Source organism: Andrographis paniculata, unplaced genomic scaffold (assembly GCF_009805555.1).
Source record: "Andrographis paniculata isolate CXL003 unplaced genomic scaffold, ASM980555v1 Contig21END, whole genome shotgun sequence".
Classification (NCBI taxonomy): domain Eukaryota; kingdom Viridiplantae; phylum Streptophyta; class Magnoliopsida; order Lamiales; family Acanthaceae; genus Andrographis; species Andrographis paniculata.
The window spans coordinates 3936737-3962303 of NW_026137502.1; the positions used below are offsets into that span (position 1 = coordinate 3936737).

The following is a 25567-nucleotide window of genomic DNA, read 5'->3' on the forward strand; positions in this document are numbered from 1 at the left end:
AAAGACATAAATAATAGCTTGAATAAGGCGGGAGGAAGGGCATTTTACCAAAAATATATAATTTTTTTTTCTTATTTTCACACTAAAAATATATATATAATTTAGGGCTGGGGTTCAGCTGACCCCCAAACCCCAAGCTAGATCGCTCCTGCTTGTGGCAACACTAGCAACAATGTGATTGGTTGACTATAAAGCGCCAATGAAAGTTTTTTTTTTTTAAGATTTTGAATTTAACTTTAACATGTATATATATCGGTATATTAAAAAAAAAATAGTAAGTTAGATTTGATGTATATAGAAACAAGAAAATTAATCTTGCAAGATTTTTTCAAAGAGTTTGAATTTATATTTAATGTATATATATATATCGATATCAGAAATAGTAAGTTAGATGCGATGTATATATATAAACAAATAGATTATTTTTGCAAAAATTTTTTTCTACATAGAAACAACGAGATTATTCTTACAATATAATACACAAATACAAGCATTGCTATGAGCAAGTTTTAGAGATTTTGTAAGATGAGAGGGATTCCATATTTGGGTCTAAGTGCGAGAATTATAGTAGGAGAATGACAATATCTAGGCGAAAGGGAAACCGAGAACTTGGACAATATTGTGGCGAGCACAGCTCTATATTGAAGAGTCGTTAAATTTTTACCAACACACAGTCTACCTCCAAATCCGAACGGTAAATACCCCATCTTGTGGTTACACCCTCCGTATATGTCATTCTCGAACCTCTCTGGCTTGAACTCGTTCGCGTCTTCGCCCCAAAGGGTGCGGTCGTGGTGCATCGACACGATGTCTATCCATATGTTGGTGCCTCTCGGGATCACCTTGTCGCCGACTTGAATGTCGTGCCGCGCTTGCCTTTGTATGTTCGGAACCGAACCGTACAATCGGATAACTTCGTTCATCACCCATCCCATCTGAATTTTCAAAAAATGACAATGTTTAAGTAGTAGTTGAAGGATTATTGAATCATAGTATAAATATATTGAACAATTGAGTAAATATATTTAATGGGTTCAGTTATCATACCCCTGACAATTTTCGTTGTACCAATCTTACCTTCGGTTATGTGTATTTAAATTTTTTATTTTAAAAATACACATGAGAGAAGGTGATTGATCAATAAACAAGAGACATAATTTATTGATGATAGGGTAACTGAACCGTAATAAATTTAAAATATAAGTATATATATTGAAATAAGAAAGTACTTCCTCCGTCCCAAGTAAAATACCATAATTTACATAAAATATAATTAATATGTAATTAAAAAGTATATTAGTAAAAATAATTATAAATTACGATTAATATAACTAAATAATTTCATTAAAATTAAAAAATATATATAAAATATAATTATAATTTATAATCATATTTTTTTAAATAAAAAAATACAAATAAAGTGAGACAGATAAAAATAAATAAATTATATGGAACAGTAATATATTTTTTAAATCATATAGTATATAGTATTAAATCATAAGATTATAAGTGAATTTCAAAATTAGTGTCTGGACAAAAATAATAATTATTATTTTTAATTTTAATATATAAAATTAGACCGGCCTGGCCCAGCCCTTACCTTCTTAAGTCCATGTAAGATTGAAACGTCACCAATCTCCCGATCTTCAACGACTTCTCTAATCTCCTCCCTTAGCTCAATTTGCCATTTTGGATGAGCCGCCAGCTGCAGCAAGCTCCACGACAGCGCCAGCCCCGTCGTCTCGAACGCCGCGAAGAACATCGCCTTACATTCGTCGACCATTTCCTCCGCCGCCAACGGCCTTATTCTGCCTCCGTCCGCCGCCATCATCGATTCGAGAAAGTCGACGCCGCCGCCGTTCCCCCGTCCCGAAACTCTCTCCTTAATCACCGAGTATAAAATTTCGTCAATTTCCTTCCCCAATTTTCTCGCCCGCATTGTCCGAATCGGACTCAAGAGCTTCCCATACGGCACGCCTACATGGCCGAGATCCTCGAAGAGGACCCATTGTAGAGCCCGGAGTTTCGACAACACCCGTTTTCCGTTCTCGACGCTCATGCCGCAGCTCATCTTCGCCGCAACTCCGCCGAGCATGGGGATGATCTCGGCCTCGACGTCGATTTCGCGGTCGCCGGAGTTTATAAGCGCCGACCACTGGTCGACCATGTTTTTTGCCGCCTCCACCCCCAACGCCGCCGTAGCCTTCAAAGACGACGTTGCGAATGCCGGAGTGATGAAGTGCTTGCGGCGAGCCCATTCGTCGCCCTCGTTGGCGACAAGGCTTTTTGCGAAAATCGCCGTTCGATCGCGCTTGAAAACGTCGGCTTTTCCCCAATCCTTCCCTTTGATGTCTCCGGACATTTGTTTGAGGAATTCGGGATCCGCGACGTATAGGAACGGCGCCGTTCCCGCCCAAAAGACGAATACTTTCCCTATTTTTATTTTTTTTTTCATACAAAACATATTATTGATTTGAAACAGTAATTTAAATATTCCCTCTATCCATATTTAAGGGTTACATTTATTTTATTCGTCATTGTATTTAATATTAAAAATATTCTAATATTTGTATAATTTTTTATACAAATTTCCTTCTATTAGTATTATAAGACACTAATACGCACAAAAATAAATGAAATCCTTAGAGTCGGACGGACGGAGTTAGTATAATATCTTATAAGAAAAAATATATTTAACTAACCATGGGATTTTTGCCATGAGGCAAAATAAGGGAACAAAGTGGAGTGTGTATCATTCGATATTCCGGTAAGAACCGATGATGGCTTGGAAATGTCCGTGTCTGGATTTTGATATTTGATTTGATTTAAATTTCCTAAAGGGAAATTAGGATTCGGCCCTGAAAACCCGTTAGCTCTAAGTTTTTTGCAGAACATCCATGGTGTGATCCACCATTGAAAGAACAAAATCGACAAAGGAAACATAACTAAGAGAAAACCAAATAGGGTTGCCAAATACTCAAAAGATGATCCCATATTCTTCTAACAACTTTTCTTTTTGGTTACAATACTAGGGTTTTAGTTTTGGACTGATGGGTTTCTTTCATTAATCCAAAGGGATTAAATAGGTGTTGGGTATATATATAGACAGTATATATATATATGATATATAAAAAAATACAATACTATATATATATAATACTCATAGGGTGAACAGTACAATATGTAATAACAAATAACACAATATATTATTTATGATAGTACATCTCTTATATTAATATAATACAAATAAGATACATAAATTAACAGCACAACATATAATAACAAATAACACACTGTTCCGTAAGGAATGGTTTGTTGGTGAAGGGGTTGGACGTGTGGCCATGAGGTTATGGGTATTTGTCCGTCGGGCCTAGTTTGCATGATATTAGGTTCAACCGGAGGTTTACCCAGTACGCACTTTCGGATAGCTGCGGGTGCCCACTTCATTAAAAAAATAAAATTAGCACATATAATTATGAACAACGGTGCTAAATTTTTTCGTATAATTCAAGATGTTTTAGGCAAAATTAATGATTTTATATAATAATTAATTAAAGTAAACATTGAATAAAGTATGTTATGATTATATAATTTATTAGAATAATACATTATTATAATTTTGTTCTATGAAATAAACGCACTATATATATTTTTTATAATGTAAAAACTCGTTCGTTGCTGTTATCCTTAGGGTGCGTCGGGATTTAAATATATAATTTCGTAATCACGAGTTTATCCCCAAACAACAAGATCATCTCTTACCGAACCGCTATATATTTAATCATTTTTGTGTGAAATCAAATGATAGAATGGAGTTTGATTTGATTTGATTTGCTGGTTGATGATGTAATGATACCGTTCAACTTCTGCTTCTTTTGTGATCTGGTATGCAATTCAACGCTAGGTTACTATGGATTTGTGCATTTTTTATTTTTTTTCTTTTTTTATCAGTGATTGAGAAAAACAAAATAATAATAATTTGGTCGGGCTATTTAATTTTTTTATAACTAATATATAAAAAATTTACAAAAATTTGAAAATTTGATTTTTAGCATATGAATAAGTATATTTGACTAATTAAATTAAATATTTACAATAATAACTTTTTTTTATTACTTTATTACTGTGGTTTGCTATTAAAAAGGTTTTGTTTACGCAATATATTTTCATTCATTTGACATTATTTATTTTTTAAAAAAATATTACATTAAATATATTTTTTTTTTTACAAAACATCAAATTAAATATTTATTTTTTATTTTTTTTAAATTTTCAAAATTTCAAAAACCTTCAAAACCTTTATTTAAACAAAGCCTTATTAATCAATATACATATAATAAAAAGAAAAAATAGAAATAGTTAAGGGTAGGGGCAACAAGCCTGGGCTCCTTGTTAGCTCCGTCCTTAATTTTGACTTTCTTTTTTTAATTTAATCAGTATTTTAGATATAATATTTTATTAGGAAATATTTTTTTCATCCGCGAATTATATTTACTATTTTTTCGTATTTAATATTAAAAGTATTTTTATATTTGTCTAATATCTCATAAATATTATTATATTAGTATTATAAGACGCTAATAAAAATATTTTTATTCTTTTGTGCTATGTCTTAATATAATAATTAATATTTAAATATCAACATACAAAAAATAAATTTGGGCCCTTAGAACTCGACGAAGAGAGTAATATATTTTTATAATAAAATTATTAATGTTTGAAAATTTTTCATAAAGAGAATAAATTAATAATTGTAAATTTTATAACTGAAATGTAGATCTTGTGTAGATAATTATCTTGCGGGTATAGGGTTTAGGGAGGGTTTGAGACTATTCCAATTTATATTGCATCATTTATTCCAATTTAATACTACAATTTAGGTTACATAATTCTCAATACATAGGGATGGTAATGGTGCGGATTTGAGACGAGTTCTGCAAGCCTCGGGATCTGTTCCACTATAAAATATTAGATCTACGAACTTTTCGGATTCACGGCCAACCAAAAAAAGTCACTTTCTTAAAAAATATATATATAATATAATTTATTTTAACAATCTAATCCTAAAAAAAAATAACCGTTAAAATACCAAAACGTTATAGTTCAAACAACAAAAAAAAATAAATGATGGCGATGATCAACAGTGATGGCGGTCGGCAGCAGGCGAAGCCACAGTAATCCCGATTGTGAAGAAAATTGGAGAAGAAACAACTGCGAAAACAAATTTAATTTAGAAATTACAGTTTTGTTTTATGTTTAAAATTTTTTAAAGTAAATAAATAAGAATAATTTATATTATATATATTAATACTAATAAAAATTAAATTAGATTGGGTCTGAGTCCGAGTCTGAGTAGGCGATTTTTAGTAAAACTCGTAACTCGTTCCAAACCTAGCCGAGTTTAAAATTTAAAACCAATAATTTGCCTCGAAGTATGTTTTTTTTTTAAATTCAAACCCGCCCTATTAAAACTCTATCTAAAGCAGGTCCAGACATCCCTATCAATAATATTCTAATAAAACATTAAATCAAATTAAATAATATTTATATTAAAATTTAAATTAAAAAAATTGAAAATAACTCATTGTTGTAATAATATTAATTGAGATAAATATTTCAATAGTTTATTTTTTAATATTATTATATTTAGTATGAATCATAATATCTGATCAAACATTTATAAATTTTTTATTTATTATGTGATTTTTCTAAAAAAAAAAATTCTTTGCAATTATCTAATTTTCTGTAAAAGCATACAATTTTTTTAACACAAAATATTATATACAATTCATTAAAAAAAATCTAAAATAATCAAAGCCAAAAAGGATGGTGTATTAAAAAATATATATATAATAAATACTCATAGTTATATACAATATATAACATATTTTATTTATTCAAAAAATTTAAATGATTCATCGTAAAATATTATCTTTTATATATTGGCATATATAATCTTTCATATATATCTTAAAAAAATATAGTCATTCAAAATTACAAAACAAACACACATTAGCAAATAACAATTTATATAAATTAAAGAATATCAATTGAATCATTATTTTTAATAATATTAATTGAGATAAACATTCAAATATTTTTTATATTATTTTTTAGTATGAATAATGATCTTATCATTAAATTTATTATTATTATTTCAACTTTTCTACTACCCAAGTCTCATTGTGTTTTTTTGTTATAAATAAAAAGACACAATTTCCTTTTACATATATCTAATTTACTTTTTTTTAAAAAAAAATCAAAACCAAAATCAACCCAAAAAACCTTACCAATAAATTGAAAATTATCAATGAAGATTTTTTTTTCTAAATAAAATTATTTGATATAAATATTAATAGTTTTTTTGTATTATTATTATTTTTAGTAAGAATCCTAATGATCTTATCAATAAATTTATTGTTTTAAATAGAAAAATATCTTAGATAAAAGAAAGAAAATATGCCATACTTGAAATAACCAAAATTTAATGGACGTGTTCTATTTGATTTTTTTTTCTTTGTTTATTGAACAAAATTATATGATATTTCAATAAACAAAAAATTCTATTTTTTAATAGTTGCATAGTTATAAAATTCTATATTTTTTTCTATTTTTTTTATTTTTTTAATTTTTGATAAAGTAAAATCACTCATACGTGCCACCACACCATTGAATATAACATGGATTCGCCCCTATCCATACATTGATTAGTATTGTCTTTTAGTGTGGTATAAGTAACCATCATTTCTTGCATATATATATATATCTTAGAAAAGAAAAAAAGATATAAATATATATTAATTATTTTAAGATAATAATCCGATTTTAAGATAATAATCCGTTCGTCCTCCGAGAGATAAGTCTTTTTTATTAGACTTGATATTTTAGTAATGTAAATTAATAAGTTATTAATAATAAGTTATAATATTATTTTAGTATTTTCGATATGAGTAGTGTTGTTGATATTTTTAAATATTTTTAGGATTATATCTCAATAGAATATATATAATAATAAATAAAAAAATATATATTTATTTATAATTAAATTAAAACTAATTTTACAAAAAATAGAAATTTTAAATACATATTAAAATATTTATTTATTGAATAGAGAGATGAAAATGAAAAGGTTTTCAGTGGATCCTTTGTGTATGAAGTTAAAAATTTAATTTAATTAATTTATATTTGTGAAGTATGTTGAAGATGAATAAATTTACTAAAAATAAAAATAGATCATCTTTTATGGAACGGATAAAAAAACGAAAATGAGTCATTTGTCGCTTGACGGATGGATGGAGTATTTTATATTATCTTAAGTTTCTCATTTTCTTCTAAACTAAATGCTATGCTGAAAACAAAAATTATATATATGTATACATATTTAGATGTATATATCAACATTATCATTAAACTTATTTTATATTATTTTATTATAACTTCATTCTTAATTATACATAAACCCTAAAAATAAAAATGATGGCATGTAATTAAGAGGTTTGCACTCAAAACTATTTAATTAATGTGGATCAGTTGGGAAAGGAATCATGCATAGCTAGTGAAATTACCTCATCCCTTCAAGAGAAAAACTATGTTTGTTTGCGTAAAAACATGTTTGTTTGGATGTGGTTTGAAAAGAAAAATAAACAAAATAGTTTTTCTCTTGCGTAAACGTAATCCGTCCAAACAAAATACTATGTTTGCTGTCCCGTAAGGGACAACATATACGATGGTGTGGAAAGGAATTCTTAATCGTGATGTTACTAGTTCAAACTCAAACTCCGACGTTTAAATCAGTTTGACCTGAACCCAATTTAAAAAAAAAATTCATGATTTCGAGTCAAATTTCGAATTTTGGTTGACAGCTTTTTTGTTACGCTCTTATGACTCAACCTGAAACGGCCCGAAAACACAAATTGACACCCCTAAAAAATTTTATTCAGTGAGTCATAGAGTGATATATTTCCATTCTCTTGATTTGTTTACTACTAAAGAATATTTACATTAAGGGAGAAGTGCTAGTTGCCATTGAAACATTCTAAAGAGTAGAATAAGAACTTGAGGTTGAGGCTTTTGTGAATATACTTTTGATGAAAACTTCACTATTGCATTTGATAATCATTGAATTGGTTTGCATGTTGATGGTTTTCTTTGTTGCTATTTTATATGGAATTTATGAAGTTGTAACTTATTCATAAAATGTTTGAATCTTATTTAATGGACATGGGTTGGAATCCTTCGTACATATAGGCCTTTGCATCGGCTGAACTATATAAGCAAACTTTTGTGTTCCGATCGTGTTATAGTTTATAATAAACTTTTGTACATAAATAATTTATTTTTTTCGAAAAAAAAAATCAAAATGAACGAAGTCTAAAATTAATAACAAAAAAATGAAATACATTTATTTATATAATCAAAGTACATCCCTACAAAACTAGATAATAGAAGTGATACTCGACCATACATATCTAAGATAAAAAAAAAAAAAAAAATGTATTTTAAAGGTGCCGGAAAACAAGAGGTATTCCATCGGGAGGCCTAAGTGAGAGAATTATAGTAGGAGAATGACAATAGCTGCTAGAAACAGTGAAGGAAAATTTAGAAAGAATTAAAGTTAGTACGACTCTATATTCAAGATTCGCTAAATTTTTACCAACACACATTCTTCCTCCAAATCCAAATGGAAGAAACCCCATCTTGTGCGCACACCCTCCGTGTATATCGTTTTCAAATCTCTCTGGCTTAAACTCGTATACGTCTTCTCCCCATAAGTTTGGGTCATGGTGCATCGACACTACATCAATCCATATGTTTGTGCCATTTGGGATCACAAGATTGCCCACCTTAATATCGTGCTTTGCTTGCCTTTGTACAGTCGGAACCGGTCCGTACAAACGTAGTACTTCGTTCATCACCCATCCCATCTGTAAAAAAAAATGTTGTGTTAAGTTATATATTTTACTTTACAACTTCATCTTATGATCTTTCGAGTATTTTGCTTTTGAATGTTGGAAATTTGTATCTAAACAATTATATCTATATGTATGTGTATATATGTTCATATGTATAACTAACTATTGAAGTGAAAATGACATGTAGAACTATTTCTATATGATGTCTACTTAAGTGACAAAATGATAACAATTCCTAGTGAATGATCAAAATTATTATATATTTTCCCTCATAACATTTACATTATAAGATAACCTAGAATAAACATGACTAAAATTTATGTATTTAAACATAAAAATTAAATTTGTTGTAAGATTTGACTCGGTCAACATATTTAATAAAGATAGATAATATATAGAAAAAATTGTAAATTTTGCTCTATATATGTAAGACAAATTATTATTTTTTAGACATTCTTTTAATTTTGTATTTTAGGACAATATCTCGACTACCAACTTTAATTTTATCCTACGTGGCATTGCCGGTGCTGAGGTGGACGCTAGGTAGCATTTTTTCGGCGATGCTACTCAGCATCCACCTCAGCACGGGCAATCCATAGGATTATATGATCTGTATATTATTTTTTTGGCGTCAAAGAACAAAATTAAAGCCTACGTTTGAGATATTGTCCTAAGATATGAAACCCAAAAAAATAAACGTATATCTAAATGATAATTTGCTTCACATATAAGGCAAAATTTGTAATTTGATATACTGATTTGACTTAATCGCCATGAAATTCCCGTACTTTTTGTACTAAGTTGTAAGACGCAAGAATTTCATTACCTTCTTAAGTCCATAGAGCTCGGAAACATCTTTAATCTCCCCAAACCCAACCACTTCTCCAACCTCTTCCCTTAGTTGTCTTTGCCACTCTGGATGAACAGCTAGCAGCAGCAAGCTCCACGTCAGCACGAGCCCCGTCGTCTCGTACATTCCGAAAAAAAATGTCTTACATTCGTCCACCATTTCCTCCGGCGCCAATGGCTGTTTTGCGCCTCCCCCCGGCGCCATTAATGTCCCGACGAGGTCCTTTTTGCTCCCGTCTACCCAACTCCTCTTTATTGCCGAGTATAAAATATCGTCAATTTTTTTGCCCAATTTGTTCGCGCTCATTGTTCGCTTTGGGCTTAGGAATTTTCCGAATGGCACTCCCACGTGCCCGATGCCATAAAAAAGTACTCTTTGCAAAGCTCTTAATTTTTCGAGCACTTGTCTCCCATCTTCGCAGCTCATACCGCAGCTTGTCTTGGCTGCGACTTCGGCTACGGTGAAGATGATCTCTTTCTCGACGTCGATTTCTTGCTCGCCGGAGCATATTTGCGCCGACCACCGGAGAACCATACTTGCCGTTGCCTCCATCATTAGGGTTGCCGTTGCCTTCAAAATTGTACATTGTTATAGTTTGAATCGTGTTTAATTTGTATGACTATTAGTTAATTATGTTTTAAATATGTTATCACTTAAATATATTAGGGCTATTTAGGGATTTTAAGTTTAGTTTATGTATGCAATATTTTTTAGGTACGGTATTTAAAATATGTATCTAATATTTAAATTTTAGTATACAGTATGATATTGATTATATAATTTTTAATATACTGTATAAGTGTCATGACCGCTATTAATCAATTTTTCAGACAACACCGATTAAAACTTAAAAAAAACATTGATCAAGACTTCAAAAAGTACATATGGTTGTGAAATAAGAGCATGTATTATATTTAATAAGTGTGCTTTATGGACTCTTTTATTGGCTTGAATTGATGATATGATATAAATAAATATGAATGATGTGATATTTTGAATAAGAAGATCAGTCTCTTTCTTTAATATATTAAATGAAAGATATATATATATATATATCATATATTTGATTCGATAGTTTAAAAAATTATTAATAGTAGTTCGAAACTAAAGAACATATATGTGACTAAAAAATATTATTTTTCCTACGGCTATAAAATTAGTAGACATTACCTTCAAATGGTGTGGAGAGAACGCGCCCGTAATAAAGTGGCGGCGACGAACCCATTCTTCGCCCTCACTAGTTACTACACTTTTGCCGAAAATCGCCATTCGGTCCTGTCTGAAAACATCTGCTTTCCCCCAATTTTTCCCTCTAATGTCCGAAGACATTTTCTTCAAGAATTCAGGTTCTGCAATGTAAAGAAATGGGGCTGTCCCAATCCAGAAGACCCATACTTTCCCTATAAATTAAAGATAGCATCAATAAGTGACAAAAAAATTAAAACTTCGTAAAAATAAAATCCTAATTGCAAATAAGCTAGCTGTGATGCTAATTGCATGAATTGAGAGAGCTCAATAAAAGAGAAATCTTCGATCAATTTTGAAAACATTTCATAGAAAAAGAAAAGACAAGTCGACCACATAATAAAAACTTAAATTTAAATAGTTGTTTGGTATGATATAAATAGATATTGATATAGCGTTTTGAATATAAAATAATTATTTGATATGATATTTTTTAAGAAAAACAAAAATTGAATAGTAAAACTCTCGTAAAAAAATCCATAAAAAATAAAGTCTTAGGTATTTATAGATTTTAAAATTTAAAAGTCGCTAAAAATAAATCTTCCAAATAGAAATCGACAAGATTGCATCGATCAAGATGGCTCACCATGGGATTGCTGCCATGTAGCGAAATAGGGAAATGCAAAGGAATGTATATCATTCGATATTGCTGTAAGATCATCCGATGATGAGATGTTAGAACAATCTGGTTTCTGGTTCTTGATTTGATTCAGATTCCCTAAAGGAAAATTAGGGTTTGGCCCAAAAAACCCGTTAGCTCTAAGCTTTCTGTAAAGCAGCCATGGTGAAATCCACCATTGAAAGAACAAATACAAGAAGAAATATGTAGAAATGGCAAACCCTAAGACTACCAAATAATCCTCCATTGACGATATATATATCTACTTTGCAGGTTTCAATCAATTTCTTGCATCGGATCCTCTGAGGGCTGTTGGAGATTTTATAATATAGTGGGTTCCAAATCTTTATTTATTTATTGGTAGTGAATTTGGTGCAAAAATCTTGATAATTTATTTTTTGTTATGACAATTAGGTATGATAGATCTGATGGCAACGTGAATAATGCCAAATTAAGACAATGTAAGACATGCACGACTCGGGCATATGCTTTAATCCATTTTGTAATTATCTCTCCATTCAATATTTTTTTTTATTAATTTGGTACTTGTTATTAACTCAAATAAATAAATATTTTACTAACTTACACTTCATCGATATGCTCATCTCAATCTATATTTTGGAGACGGTTCTCTTGGAGTTTGTTTTTTTTTAATATAATTTGAATATGATATTTTTAATATTTATATCGATACATATTTATATCACATCAAACAAATATTTCAATTCAAAATTTTACTATTCAAAATTCTGTATTTACTATACTTTGATATGATAGGATTATATAATAAGAAGTACATATTGATTAACATTATACAAATATTATATAATCACATTCCATTCTTCATATAAACTAAGTCCTAAGTGAATGAAGCAATAATACGATAAGTAATGAATTCTTTGGAAGTTTTTTGTAATTTAATTAATTTAGTTTGAATAATAATTTGGATATAATAATTTATAAATATATATGTTATATAAATGATGATAATTGTAAAAATAAATAAATAAATCAGGTTGACCTAAACCTGACCTGAAAAAATTTGTGTCGTGTTCGGATCTAGAATTTCGGGTCATATTTCAAATTCGGATTGAGTTTGAATTAACAATTTTTTGTTACACCCATGGTTCAACTCGATACGAATACGACCGAAAAATACGAATTGAAACCCTAAACCCTAAACCCTAAAGCCCTATATATTATTGAATAATTTGCTTAATTGTATAAAGCTAACCCATCCCTGGGCATGGGTAGTAGGGCCAAATCAAATTTTGTGCCCAAGTTGATATATATATATATATATATATATAATAGGGTAAACTGTTGTTTTAGTCCCGTCAAGTCACGCGAGCGTCTCCGGCGGGACACCTGGCGGACACGTCACCTCCGGCAAGCCACGCGAGCGTCTCCGGCGCCGGAGGACTAAAACAGCGAAAATTTTTCACTTATGGGACTAGTTTGCGACATGCTCCACTTACGGGACTAAAATGATAAGGGGTCCAGTTACGCGACTACAAAAACAGTTTACCCTATATAATATACTCCATCTGTCGAGTCAGAAAGTATACATATTTCTATATTGGGACGTCCAATTACAAAGTAACCATTTCATTAAATACCACATTTTTTCCACAAATACCCCTACTTTACATCACATCATTACTTTTATACAAAAAAAAGTAAGGGCAAAAATATCATTTTACTACTTTTACTTACCCACTATAATTAAAATACTATTATTTTTTAATCTCTACGCCAAAAGTAATTATAAACTTTTAGCTTGGACGGAGGGAGTAATATACATATTGATTTCTTTTAAAATATATTATATATATAAATACAATAATATAAATATCATGACTGTTCAATGATAAGAAATGCCAAATAAAATATGTAAACATTGTATGATTGAAACTGTTAAAATATTAATTTTTATGTATTTATATACAAATTGCTCTTTTAAAACTATCTAAAATTATATATAATTCTGTTATTATTTTTTTTAAAAAATTATTAGTTAAATATTAAATAAATTATAATATTTTGACCCCGCAGTTCAGATGGTAATTTTGTCACGGTATATATATATATAACATTAAACTATTAAATAGTTTGAATGAGTATGGATCCATGCGGATTCGATCACATCATGGTGTTAATTTGATCAAATTAATCAATATATAATTAGCGACTTTTATTGTTAGTTGTAAATAAAATACTCTCTTTGTCCTATTGAAAGTTTACCATTTTTTATTTCTGTCCGTCTCAAAACAAGGTTACTATTTCCTAATTTAGTAATTGTACTATCTACTTAACATAATAAATATTATTTCAATTTACAATATATTACACAAATATCATTACTTTTATATTACAACATACTAACATGGGTATTTTTGTCTTTTTTTACTATAATTCAATATAATACTAATATTCAAAAATCTACGTATAAAAAGCAAACGTCACCATTCCAATTGAAAGGAGTGAGTAATTTTTTTTGGATAGTATTGAACAGTCTTTTTTTTTTTTTTTTTCTAAAATTATTTTGTATTCAAAATCTTCACATATCTTATTTTGAATCAGAGAGAGTAGTAGATGGGATATTTTGAATCTTGTTTTATTTTGAATTATTGCATTTTTATCCTTTTATATGAGATATTGGATAAATCAAATATCTGACAAAATTAGTGGGTACCTGACCATTTCAATAATTCTGATAATATTTAATAATTTACACATTTTTGCATTTACGTCTAAAATTAAAAGTATGGATTTTAATAACAAAATAATGAAAATAATTAGGGTGTGGGTTAATCTTAATTAGCACATAAAATATGGACTCTTCCACGACTTTAATTTTTATAATATGTGTTGTATATTATTATTATTATTATTATTATTATTATTATTATTATTATGTGCTAACCTTTAATATTTACAAGTGTACATATGAACATATATTTTTATAATGAATAATTAAATGTAGTATATATTGAATAATTTATTATAAAACACTATTAGTTTTAAATGCTACATTTTTATTATATTAATATAAAATTTGTACTATTAATTTATATTGCATGTATTATTCATTTAGATTTTAAAGTTTGGGTTTGGATTTTAAAAATAATAAATATTTGAATTTTGTAGATTCATGCTAGATAATTTAAATAAGGGTAAAATGTTTTTTTAGTCCCGTAATTGGACCCCTTTATCGTCCTGTAAGTGGAGTCTGTCGTAAACTAGTCCCATAAGTGAAATTTTCGTTGTTTTAGTCCTCCGGCGCCGGAGACACCCACGTGGCTCGCAGAAGGTGACGTGTCCGCCAGGTTAGCGACACCTGACGGATACGTGGATTTTTATTTTTTTTTCATTTTTTTTTATTTTTTTATTTTTTTAAATTGGATCAAATAAAAAAAATAAAAAAATACAAATAAAATTTAAAATAAATTAAAAAAGTTTTTTAAAAAAAAATTAAAAATATGAAAAAATAAAATAAAAAAATCCACGTGTCCGCGAGGTCAACGACACTTGGCGGACACGTCACCTCCGGCGAGCCACGCGGGCATCTCCGGTGCCGGAGGACTAAAACAGCGACACTTATGGAACTAGTTTGCGACATACTCCACTTACGAGACTAAAATGATAAGGGGGTCCAGTTACGGAACTAAAAAAAACAGTTTAGCCTTTAAATAACTGTATCACCTAAAAGCCTAAATTATTAGATATATACATCATTTATGTAGTTATGCCACATAGGATTAAATGAATTCTTCAATCCATAAGAACTCTTAATTGGAAGTGCTCTTATGAGCAGACGAAGTGAATATGATTGTAAGTTTTTTATTCTGATTTGGCACATAACACATTAAAATAAAATAATAAAAAAAATAGAAAAAATGATCTGATAAAGAGATTTTAAATTTTCTATCATATTAAAACGAATATAATATATATAAAGAGTTTAAATTATTCTAACTTCTTATTTCATGACTATAATCACATAGGGTCACTATTACAATTATAAATTTCTTGAAAAACTTAGCAAACTAATAGTCGAAACACAACTAAAACTTTACTAACATCCTTACTGAACCCGATATTGTCCAAAGCGATCTAAACTAGTGGTCGGAAAACAAGAGGAAGCCCGAGTTGGGGCCTAAGAGACAACATTATAGAAGGAGAGTGACGATATTTAGGAGAAAGGGAAAATGAAAATTTAGACAAAATCGACGTAAGTACGACTCTGTACTCAAGATTGGTTAAGTTTCTACCGATGCACATTCTCCCTCCAAATCCAAACGGCAAAAATCCCATCTTGTGATTGCACCCTCCGTATAATATGTCATTCTCGAATCTTTCTGGCTTGAATTCATGCACATCTTCGCCCCATAGGTCGCGATCGTGGTGCATAGACACAACATCGATCCATATGTTTGTGCCGTCGGGGATCACAAGGTCGCCGACTTTAATATCATGCCTTGCTTGCCTTTGCACATTCGGCGCGGGACAATACAGTCGGAGCACTTCGTTCATCACGCATCCCATCTAAATTAATTCAAAACAAGAAAATTAAGGCACCGAGTAGATAAGAGTTTTGAAAATTTTAAAAAATAATAATGAAATAAGAAAGTTTTAAGAGATTTGGATGAAAGTAATGAAAAAGTTAAATACTTAACATAATATTTTACGAAAGAAAAAATACTCTCTTCATCCTATTCAAAATATTTTTTTTATTATTTTCATCTGTCCCACTTTAAAGTATTTATTTTTTATTTTTAAAAAAATAATGATTCGCGAATATTAAAATACTCTTAACTCTTACTTAAATTACAAATATATCATTATACATACAATTAAAATTTAATGACAAAAATATTAAAACCTCTTGCACATAATAAAAATATTTCTTGAGTATCTATACAAGATAGCTAAGAAATTTTTATTTTTTTATTTTATTATAATTGTATTAAATTTTTTACTATTGTTATACTGTATTAAATTTATTTCTACACAATAATATGTATATTGATATATATGTATATTAAAAAAATTTGAATTATATAATTAATTTTTAATATAATATAAAAAAAATTAGAAAAAAAATAGATGTTCCATTTTATATTTATTAGGAAAACATTTTGATAGATAGGAGTAGAATTTGAGAAAGTCTCGTAAACTGTCACTGTGTTTGTTTGGGAGTTTTGATTTTGATTTGATTTCAATAGTAAAAATTTTAAATTTGAATAATTGTATAATGTGATATAAATAAGTGTTGATGTGATATTTTAAATATAAAATTAATTTTTAGTATAATTTAAAAAATAAAAAAATAGATATTTAATTTAATTTTTAAAAAAAAAATGAATAATATATTTAAAATCCAATTCCCCAAACAAAAACACCCTAAAAGGATCCTAGATTGAATGCAAATGATAGCAAGGGGGTTGACTACTGGTACCTACTTGTCGGGCATCAGACTGAACCTGAAGCCGTTGACTAATTGAAACACTCGTCAACCATAAATAATTCAACGTTCAAAAAGGTCAAAGAAATTCTTCAAGAACGGCGGTTCAGCCACGTCAGAGAACTTATCTTGTCTTGTCCATTTAAAATATAAAAGAAATCAATATTATTAACAAATAACTAAAATTAATTACTCTATCTATATCAAAATTTACTCTCATTTCACTGTCATGTGTTTTAAGAAAAATAAAAAAAAATTTAAAAAAATAAAATTTTTTACTATGAAAATAATTTAAATGATACTAAAGAGAAAAAATATAAATAAATTTGAACTACAGATATGTATAATATTATTATATTAATTACCTTCTTCAATCCAGAAACCATGGTGGCATCGATAACCTCGGAATCCCCGATCACGTGTGCTATCTCCTCCCGGAGCTGGACCTGCCAGTCCGGGTGCACGGCCAGCATAAGCAAGGTCCAGGACAGCGCCAACGCCGTCGTTTCATGACCGCCGAAAAAGAACGTCTTGCATTCATCCACCAGCTCCGCCGTCGTCAGCGCCGTCTTCTGATTCTCCGGCGCCACCAGCAATCCGAGGAGATCCTTTCCGGCGGCCGGCGGTCCTCCGGCGCCGGCGCGCCGGTCCTCGATTATCTTGTACAGAAGACGGTCGATTTCCTTCCCCAAATTCTTGGCCCGCCTTGCCTGAACCGGGTTTAAGAATTTTCCGAACGGCACCCCCACGAACCGGCGGTTCGATTTGAAAAGCGTGATTTGAAGAGACCGTAGCTTCTCCAGGACTTGTTTCCCGTTGTCGTAGCTGATGCCGAAGCTCGACCGGGCGATGATCTCGCCGGCGGTTCGGATCATTTCTTTCTCGACGTCGATCTCCGCCTCGCCGTCGCCGGAGTTTATCATTTCGCCCCACCGCCGGACCATGCCAGCGGCCGACTCCGCCATTACACTTGCCATCGCCTACGCCATTTGGAAAATCGATGTAAACTTTTTCATATAAATAATTTTAAACAATCAGGTACACAACACACTTTTACTCATTTGACACTATTCATTTTTCAAAAAATATCACATCAAACAAACTTTTTCCCTTGTATTTTTTCCGAACTTCCAAAATTCCAAAAACTTGTCTAAACAAAGCCCTGATCACTCTCTATTTTTACATACAGTTAAAAATTCAATACAATAATATTTATAAAAAAAAATATATATTACGTGAAATGTTGATATTTTTTTCTTTGTAAAATATTACGCTGAATTTTTAATTCTTTTTTTTATTTTTCAAATTTTCCAAAACTTCTAAAAAGCATGTTTAAATGGAGCCTGAATTTTAATTAATCCAAAATTATTCATATTTTTGCATTATTCAAGTTCTATTTACTTTAAGGGTTATTTTTTTTTGTCATACAAATATCATGATTTTCTACAAATATCCTTCTACGGTTTGAAAATTTTATATAGGTTTTATTGGACACGGATATTAAAAAGAAATAATATTTTAATATTAAATTAAATTAAATAAAAAGTAAAGTTTATGTATTATGATAAATTTATTAAGAAGTTTCTTTTTATGACGTGAGAACCCGCAGTCGCTATCCGAAATTGATAAAGAAAATGGTGGATTAAGTAGAAATAATAGTGACAAAAATTTTAGTATTTACTAAAATAATGATAATAGATTTGTGGTAAATAAAGTATTTTACTATTAATAGACTATAATAAGTTTTATAAAAAAATTAAAAAAAAATAAAAAAATAAAAATCTTGATCTAACTTTAACAGGCGAGAGTGTATTATTTATTTTTATAAAATTCACATTCAACAACTACTTAAATACAAATACAGCTAATTATGTATGATCCAATAATATATCAAGAATCGTTTTAACTTCGTTGCACGAAGACACATAATGTTCAATATGTGGGACAAAAATAAAAATAAATCAATAAATCAATAATTAAAACTCCAAATATAACAGAACTATAAAGTTAATCAAAATTAATTGATTATAGATTCCAAATTCATTCCTTAACGTTTTAAATATATACTCTTTATTCTACATAATTTCAATTACTTATACAACAAAATGATGGATTTTAATTAATTATAAAGTATTTCAAATGCAAAGTATCCATTCATTTAAAACTCATCGTCAAATTTAAATTCAGTTAACCAAACGGGACCTAAGATAAAATATACCTTCAAGTTGGCAGGGGAGAATGCCGGGGTGATGATGTGTCGGTGTCGAACCCAATCGTCGCCTTCAATGGTAATAAGGCCATTTCCAAACATAGGTTTTCTGTCGCGATTAAAAACACTAGCTTTGCCCCAATTCTTACCTCTAATATCAGCAGTCATCTTCTTCAAAAATTCGGGCTCGGCGATGTACAAAAATGGCTCGGTCCCAATCCAATACACAAAAACTTTCCCTACAAAAAATAATATTACCACAAAATTAAATTTAATAATAGAAGATTGACATTAAACAATCGAATCGTCAGTTAATATATCAATATAATTAATTTAAGATATATTATCCTACGCAAAAATAAAATATATTTACATTTCACCTAAAATTACTAATATGTTACTATCTTCTCTTACAAATCTATCGATCTATTTTACTTTTAAGAAAAGATTAGTTAATACACCATTGCGCACTATTTTTTATCCGACGTAATGATGGTAAATAGATTGCTGGTTGGAGCGTTGATTAGCCGTAATCAGTAGATGCTGTAAAATCTGACACCAAATGATGATAATTTATATATTATATATCATGATCAAATTTAGGATAAAAGTTATATAAATATAATATAAATACAATGTATAAACTGATAGCACATATTAATTATCAATACAATACATATCCCGATTGAGAAGTAGTTGTGCTGATTAGAATTGTTGTCGTATAATTGTATTCTTATTTGACTGGACACAAATTTTAAGAAAAATAAATAAAAATAAATATTTTTTATTTTTATGATAGGAAAGAAATTAGGACAAAAATGGTATTTTTTATTAAAATAAAAATAAAAATAAATTTGGATAACAACTAAAAAAAATAAAAATAATAATAAACTTGAATGAGAGATAATAATACCGTAGAATTTTTGCCACGTGGCAAAGTAAGGGAACGCCGTAGAGTGGATATCGTTCGACACTCTCGTAGGGGTTGAAGATAAGGCGGCAGCGATGGCAACGGCAGCGGCATTTGGTTTTTTTTTGTCCTTGATTGGATTCAAATTCCCAAAAGGGAAATTAGGGTTTGGCCCATAAAATCCATTTGATCTAAGCTTTCTATAAATAAGCCATGGCGAAACCCACCACTTAAAGAACAAAATCGACACAAACAAAAATGCAGATATTGCCACAAATAAAAGGGAACTTTCCATTTTTGGTAAGTGGTTGACCCTTGCTTTGTACAGGCTATGTAAGATATAAAACTTCATGTTACTTGGGGACATATTTATAGGGTTTGAAAGACATAATAATAACAATAATGATAATAATAACGGCGGGCCTGTCTCTACTAGTATTATTATGTTTGTTTGAATAATTTGTGCATGGTTGACTTCCGTGTTTCTTCAAATAGTCAACGTTTCAGATATCATGTAGACATACTTATTATATATGCCGCTAAAAATAATTAAGGTTGTGTTTTTTACTCGGCCGTCCAACACTTTCAAAATAGTTTGGTCGATTTTAACGAAAAATTAATTACAGTCCTAATCATGTCTAAATTGATGTGTCTAGATTACTTTTGAATTGTTGTGGTTTGTCTTCTCTGGTTGATTTTATCTAGATTTTTTTACTACTCTTTCCGTCTCAAAATTATAGTTTTAATTGGATTAGACACAGGATTTAAGGAATATTGATATTATATTGGTAGTTGGTAAAATGTATGGATAAAAGACTTTTTTACTCTTGTGAGTATATTAGTGTAAAAAGTAGTGGCAATTGTGTTATAAAAATAAAAAAGTAGAGGTAGTTATATGGTGATATGGTTATTTATGAAAATAAGACCATTGTTTTTGGACGGACAAAAATTGTAAATAAGACTATTGTATTGAGACTGGGGAAGTATTATTTATTTTTAAAGAAAAAATTATATAGTTCTTTCCTCCACTCATAAAATATATAAATTTTTATTTTGAATTGTTCAATTATAAATTAACTATTTTAAGTAACCATTGCAATTTTTCTTTTTGTTTCTTGATCAAACAACAATAAGATAAATTATCCACACCCTATTCAAATATATTTATTTATTTTTATAAAATATTATACTCCTTCCGTTCAATCACTGAAATTTACGTTTGCTTTTTGCATACGAGTTTAAGAATGTTAGCATTTTAATAGTAGTGAATAGATATAATATTGTAAGGATCAAATTGTTCTTATTTTATATATAAATATATAATAAAGTGGGAGTAAAAAGGTTAACATAAGTAGAAAAAAGAAATATTAGTAATTAGTGGTATGATCTAAAGTTACTGAAAAAATAAATGTAAACAAGAGTTTATTTTTATTAGTTTCTATCAATAAATAGCAAACAATGGTCTGTTTGGTTGTTATTTGCAATAGGGTAATTGTTTGAATTTTAGTTTAAATAATACTCCCTCCGTCCACTTACATTGTTTACATTTACTTTTGGCACGGTGTTTAAAAAATAATACTCCCTCCGTCCAGCTATAAAGTATACATATTTCTATTTTGGGATGTCCAATTACAAAGTAACCATTTCATTAAATACCCCATTTTTTTCCACAAATACCCTTACTTTACATCACATCATTACTTTTATACCAAAAAGCAAGGGCAAAAATGTCATTACACTACTTTTATCTACCCATTATAATTAAAATACTATTATTTCTTAAACTCCGCGCCAAAAGTAAATGTATACTTTATCGGTGGACGAAGGGAGTAGTATTTTAATTATAGTGAGTATTTAAAAGTAGTGTAATGATATTTTTGCCCTTACTTTTTTGTGTAAAAGTAATAATGTGATGTAAAGTAACGGTATTTGTGAAACAAAAAAGTAGGGTATTTAATGAAATGTTAACTTTGTAATTGGACGTCTCAAAATAGAAATATGTAAACATTGTAAGTGGACGGAGGGAGTAATATTTTGTCCGTCCTAAAACAATAGTCTTGATTACCATTTTTTGTCCGTCCTAAAACAATGGCCTCATTTCCATAAATAACCATATCACTATAAAATTATCCCTACTTTTTCATTATTATTACACAATTGTCACTACTTTTTACACTAATATGCTCACAAAGGCAAAAAAGTCATTTATTTTTAATTTTTACAAACTACCAATATAATATCAATATTTCTTAAATCTCAAGTCCAACACAACAAGACTATACTTTTTAGACGAAGGGAGTATGTCTTTATTAAAAATTATAGAAAATAAATATTAATAATTCCAAATTAAAATCACAACCAAACAAATATATATATATATGTTCAAAAAAAACAAACACATCTTTATAGAATAGTCTAATTGAGACAATAGAATGATTGATAAACGCATGGTCAATTCAAACCCCTTATCCATAAAAAAAAATAAATAAATAAATAAATAAACAAATAATACATACTATATGATTGAAATTACAATCTTAATTAGGAAATTGACTTTTAAGTATGTCCTAAAAAAAAAAAAAAAAAAGTGTCATAATCAATTCATACTTAGTATTAATTGAAATTGAAATTGAATTGCAGAATAGTCTAATAAGCTAAAAGTGACTTGGTGATGATGGAAGTTAATCGGTTATTTACTATTCATTTCGTAAGTCTTTTATAAAAGTGTATTATTAATAATACATTAATATATTACTTAAATAAAAAATGTCAACTTAATACAATATTTTAAATTAATTTTAAATTACAATCAAATAAATTTTTTATTTATCATATTTAATATATAATTTGCATTAAAAAAGATATTATACCCCATTAAACAATTTTTATCATAAAATAATTACAAGAAAATATAACTAAAGATAAGTATTTGATATACTCCTATTTTTAAGTAAAAAAATATTATATAATAAACCCTCCGTCCCCGATAACAATGTTTAGTTAGTTGATAATATGAAATTAAAATATTATATTATTATTTATATATAATTAATAATATTAGCAGTGTTAAAGAAAATTTAATATATATAATAAAAAAATTAGAATATGTATTTAAATATTTTAAAATAATATATAATAATATAAATATATGTCATATGAATATCATTTTGTTAAGTACGCTTTGATTTAATAAATTTTATTCAAAATAAAAAGTGTCAATTGTTATGGAACGGACAAAATTAAAAAAATGTGTCCATTAAAATGGGTTAGAGAAGTATAATACTCCTTCTGTCGATATACAATGTATACATTTAGTTTTGGTGTGGTGTTTAAAATTTAATAGTATTTTAATTATAGTGGGTAGTTAAAGACAGTGTAACGATATTTTTGTCCTTACTTTTTTGGTGTAAAAGTAATGATTTGATATAAAGTAAGGGTATTTATAAAAAAAGTAAAATATTTAATAAAATATTTACTTACGTTTCAAAATAAAAATATGTGTACTTTCTAACGGAATATAGAGAATATAAAATTTTAACTTTAAATAAGTATTTATTTTAAAGTAATAGAGAATATTATTATTATTATTATTATTATTATTATTATTATTAAACTTTCTAAAAATATAACCAAACGTTCATTGCATTAGCGAACTAAAAAATTAATTACACACAGGAGTAGGTTCTCTTTGAATATATTTTTTTAAATAATATTTTGATATAATATATATATACTATAGTAAATTATATAATATCCTTTTATTTTATTTTAATAATTAGATTAAATTCATTTATATTGAATTAGCATAATATCCATTCCAATAAAAATAGAAATAGAAGACTAACATATTTAAATTTGCAACAAAAAATTTGGTAAAAATAAAAAATGGAGTTAAAAATATGTTCCCAAAGAAAGATAAGAAAATTATTTAATGAAGATATATTTATTAATTAATTAAGGGTGTGTTTCTTCAGGGGTTCGAGGAAATTTGGGTTTGATTTTGATTTTTATTTGAATTTTGAGATGAGGTTGAATTTTGTTGTTTTTTTTATATTTGAGTTTGGTTGGGATTTTGAGAGTTTTGATGTGAATTGATTTGAAGGATAATGAAGAAAATAATATAAAGATGTAGCAGATTTAATTGATGAAAATTATATTGTATGATTTGATTATTAACATATATTATACCCAATATATATTAAATTTTTATTTATTTGTATTATAGAAAATTTTATTCTCTACAAAATGATATATATATTATATATATTTTTTTTTTCTAAATTTTACTATTTGGACTATACATTTTTCGAAAAAAAATATATATTTTTTCTTTTCATAAAACATCTCATCAAATATTATTTTAATACCAAACCCAAACTATAATTTCTCAAACTCAACCAAGAAACATATATTATATTTTAATTTTAAAAATAAAGTCAAAACAGATCCATAATAATATAGATGTGTATTAATTTATATAAAATATATTTTATATATACATAAATATTGATAAATTTTTATTTATTTGTATTATAAAAAATTTTATTGTCTACAAAATGACATATATATTGTATATATTTTATTCCATTATAATTATTATACTCCATTTGTCATCCAAATTTATTCTCACTTTCCTTTTTTTGGTTGTCATCTAAATGTATTCTCGTTTCCTTTTTTAGTAAAAAAAATATCATTTTTCTTTACCAACAAAAGTAAAAATTTCTATTTTTTCATATTTTTTTTTCTTAAAACTCGTGCCGGTCAAATGAGCACACAATTAGATGACGGAGGAAGTAATTTTTTTATATTTATAATTTTAAAAATTTGATTACTCCCTCCATCCAATTTCTATTGTCCTAAAGTATATTTACACGATTTTTTAGGTAGTTGTCTTTTGTTATGAATTGACAAATTTGTCCTTAATTGTATAGTAGAGAGTAAAAATAAAAAATTTATATTTAAAAAAAATAGGATAATAATTATTGAACGTCTCAAATAAAAAAATAGAACGCTAATTTTTGAAAAAAAAAATATTTTATTAAAAAAATAGAAAATGACAAAGCCTTTTCAGACTTTGTCCCCAAAACACAAACAGTCCGCTGTTTACACAGTAAAAATGTCCAAACCTTGCTTAAAGAAACAAGCCCTGAATGTCAAAGGAAGCATATGGTTTTCGTGTGCATATATAAAAACAAAATTTGGAGCTTTGAATATTCAAACTTTGGTGTCATTGTCCAAATCAAATGAACGTGTATTTTATTACTATATTATTATTATAATTATTATTATTATTATTGAGAATAAGACATTTTCTTTCTAGAATTTTCTTGCATGCTTTAGGTGTGATTCTTGGTT

General features: G+C 28.3%; 3 protein-coding genes across 3 annotated transcripts; all 3 read right to left on the reverse strand.

Annotated features, from left to right (window-relative positions):
• Positions 1–415: 415 nt before the first annotated feature.
• On the reverse strand, positions 416–3085 carry LOC127244949 (cytochrome P450 714C2-like). Its single transcript, XM_051265559.1, has 3 exons — positions 2703–3085; positions 1601–2433; positions 416–935 (listed from the first exon to the last, which is right to left on the reverse strand). The coding sequence occupies exons 1-3, from the start codon at positions 2992–2994 to the stop codon at positions 510–512; spliced, it is 1551 nt and encodes a 516-aa protein (XP_051121516.1). The 5' UTR covers positions 2995–3085; the 3' UTR covers positions 416–509.
• A 5413-nt stretch (positions 3086–8498) lies between these two features.
• On the reverse strand, positions 8499–11873 carry LOC127245054 (cytokinin hydroxylase-like). The gene is made up of 4 exons (XM_051265698.1): positions 11594–11873; positions 10933–11162; positions 9739–10332; positions 8499–8924 (listed from the first exon to the last, which is right to left on the reverse strand). The coding sequence occupies exons 1-4, from the start codon at positions 11871–11873 to the stop codon at positions 8499–8501; spliced, it is 1530 nt and encodes a 509-aa protein (XP_051121655.1).
• A 3825-nt stretch (positions 11874–15698) lies between these two features.
• LOC127244996 (cytokinin hydroxylase-like) lies at positions 15699–19508 on the reverse strand. Its single transcript, XM_051265633.1, has 3 exons — positions 19312–19508; positions 17459–18073; positions 15699–16174 (listed from the first exon to the last, which is right to left on the reverse strand). The coding sequence occupies exons 1-3, from the start codon at positions 19468–19470 to the stop codon at positions 15743–15745; spliced, it is 1206 nt and encodes a 401-aa protein (XP_051121590.1). The 5' UTR covers positions 19471–19508; the 3' UTR covers positions 15699–15742.
• Positions 19509–25567: the final 6059 nt, after the last annotated feature.